This window comes from Propithecus coquereli, unplaced genomic scaffold, assembly GCF_000956105.1.
Source record: "Propithecus coquereli isolate 6110/MARCELLA unplaced genomic scaffold, Pcoq_1.0 Scaffold212, whole genome shotgun sequence".
In the NCBI taxonomy this organism is placed as follows: Eukaryota; Metazoa; Chordata; class Mammalia; order Primates; family Indriidae; genus Propithecus; species Propithecus coquereli.
The window spans coordinates 1,101,091-1,103,840 of NW_012146301.1; the positions used below are offsets into that span (position 1 = coordinate 1,101,091).

General features: G+C 42.8%; 1 protein-coding gene across 1 annotated transcript in view; it reads right to left on the minus strand.

Moving 5' to 3' along the window:
• DOCK9 (dedicator of cytokinesis 9) overlaps nucleotides 1–2,750 on the minus strand; it is a 310,670-nt gene that overhangs the window by 130,306 nt on the left and 177,614 nt on the right. The window contains exons 8-9 of the mRNA XM_012644431.1: nucleotides 1,227–1,401; nucleotides 180–247 (exon numbers count right to left, since the gene is read on the minus strand). Of these exons, the coding sequence (XP_012499885.1) occupies nucleotides 180–247; nucleotides 1,227–1,401 (243 nt within the window). The remainder of the gene's footprint in view (nucleotides 1–179; nucleotides 248–1,226; nucleotides 1,402–2,750) is intronic.

Here is a 2,750-nt window from a genome sequence, read left to right on the forward strand (position 1 = left end):
TGAAGTCTCAACTCAGGGCAGTACCATACTTCATGTAACCTCATGCTCCAGTCAGAAAACAGAGATTGGTAATCACAACATAATCGTTATGATTTTAACAGATTCCATTCTGGACAAACTCATGACATGAGAAGTATTTTAATAGTATTCAATGAAGAGCAGATTTAAGATGATCTTACCTTGACAAGTTCAGGCAGGTAGCTATCTAAACCGGAACCAGAGCCTTCCAATTTGCTTTGTTCATCATCTAAAATGGCAAAACAGATTATCTGGGTCACTTGTAATTCAAAGTATTTTATTTAAAACAGGAGGAGGAAGGCCATCTCTCTTAGGTGCCCTTGAACAAAGTGGTCCTTAACTCTGGACACACAGGAAACACCTGGGGGTGAGGGGTGGGGGGCTTTGAAAAAATACTGGTGCCCAGGCCCAGTGGTGAGCATCAGACATTTAACAGCTGGTACAGCATGTGCACTATCTAACTGAACTGATACTAGCTATGAACAACAGCTCACAGGAACACATCCATCAAAAGTCAGACCTGCCCAGGCCCTACCCAAGGCCAACTAAATCAGAACCTTTGGTGGGACCAAGGAAACAGTATTTTCAAAAAGCTCCCAGGCACTTCTAGGGGGCAGCTAGGGTTGGGCAACTACCTAAAGGCTTGAACTATAACATGAATTGTCAATAACACAGCCAGATTTTTCTCACCAATTTAATCTGAGGCTCTCGCCCGTTCTAACTTTGTCTTAAAAATTTGGAAGGATCTTATTAATGATAATAACCATTACCAACTAATGTTTTACAACACATTGCAAATTCTATGCCAGGTACTTAAAATAACATTTACTTATTTACTCTTCCCATCTGACCAGCAAGTTTTGTTTTTATTCCTATTTTATAGGTGAATAAATGGTGCCTGAGAAAACATGAGTAGTTTGCCCAAGGCTACACAGCTGAAAAATGGTATGTAGGGGACTCAAACCCAGATCTTTCTCTCTGCATCCAAAGCTGTGGCTTCTCCCATTACACGATGTCCACATAAAAAATGTTAGGGAGGCAAATTCTAATGTGACAAAATCTTTGCTGGCAGGCTACCTATAAAGATCTCATATCTGCCCCATTTCTCATGTACTTATGCAATACAGGTCTCCTTCCTATACCCGCCTGGTGAGAACAAAGACCCCCACAGAACGTGTGTGCGTCTGGGGAAAGCCAAACCTAACCACCTTCGTGAGAGTCTCCGTTTCGCTTTTCTTGCATGGCAGCTTCAAAGTTGAGCTGGAGAATCTTATTTAGAGTTGTGATCCATTCTTCCATTTCCACTTCACTGTCTGCTGCCAGAAGATAAGTACTTTTGTCCTGCATCTTGAGCTCAAAAGCAAAACGCCTGACTTTGTTGTTCTGAAATAGAAAAAGGATAAAGAGACATGTTTGTAAAGAATTGGAACTGCATAAAATAGTTTCTCTCATTGGCTGATGGGGCCATCCCACTGGCATTTCAGAACAAGCTATTTAAAACTGCAGGCCCCTCCCCGTGGACCCCAGCACTATCCACCCTCGCTGCTTTATCTGCTCCATAGCTTTATTTTTCCATCTCGCTCATTACCTATTTTACATATTTATTTTATTCAATGTCTGTCCTGTCCAATGGAATGGAAGCTCCTCGAGGGCAGAGACTTTCCCTTCTTTTTGTTCAATATTATATCACTAGTCTCTAGAACAGTGTCTGGCACATGGTGGGCACTTGAAAAATCTCTGTTAAATGAATGAAATTTCATATAAAATTTTCTTATTCCTTTAGCTTCTATTTTTTTTTAAACAAAGTAGTATGTGGTATTGCAGTTTTAAAAGCAAACCACTATCTATCAGTATGTTTGACTGATTTATATGGAGTTCTCTAAGCATTTATGAATTTCCAAAAGGAAGCTGGACTCCCTGCCTATGGCCTTGCCTCATGTGTCAAGTTTTCATGCCTGTGACAGGGTAACCAGTTCAAAGTGCAAACACAATAGTCCTCGTGCAGTACACGATGGAGGATGGACGTGTACTAGACCAGGACTTCTCAGCCTTGGTACTACTGACATTTGGGTAGCCAATTCTCTGTTATGAGGGGCTGTCCTGGGCGTTGTAGGATGCTCAATGACATTCCTGGCCTCAACCCACTAGATGCCAATAGTAGCACATCCCCGAATCATGACAATCAAAAATGTTTCCAGACACTGCCAAATGTCTCCTGGAGGGCCAAATCTTCCCAGGTTGCCCACACTAGATAGAGGTTCAGCTCTGAGGAACATGGCACAAGACCCCTTGTAAGCATAAGCTGGGAGATGTGAAATCGCAAACTCCTGCCAACCTGAGGGGAGAACAGCCCTCTACACCCACTAACATTCTAGCTGGTTATCCACAGTCCCTGAGGGAGCGCCTCCATGGAGGTGTGGGGGACAGGGCAACCTTCCCAAAGGTCTGTCTGTGTTTTCTGCAGCACAGTTCTTAGAAACGCAAAGCCACACAAAGTCTTGTGCACAGACTGTCTGCTGTGGGCTCAGTAATTGCCGCCTGGATTTCACTTAAACTTCAAGGTAAGAATCACAGGAGTCGTCAAAGGCTAGAAACAAAATGAGTTCTCTCCCCTCCATTGCCCAGTGCCTCACATACTCACCATCATGAAAATAAAAAGTTTAAAGTGGGGGGAAAACATTAAGCCTTGATTCTAAGTTATTCCTCTCTCTAAGCCTCAGTTTCCTCATCTG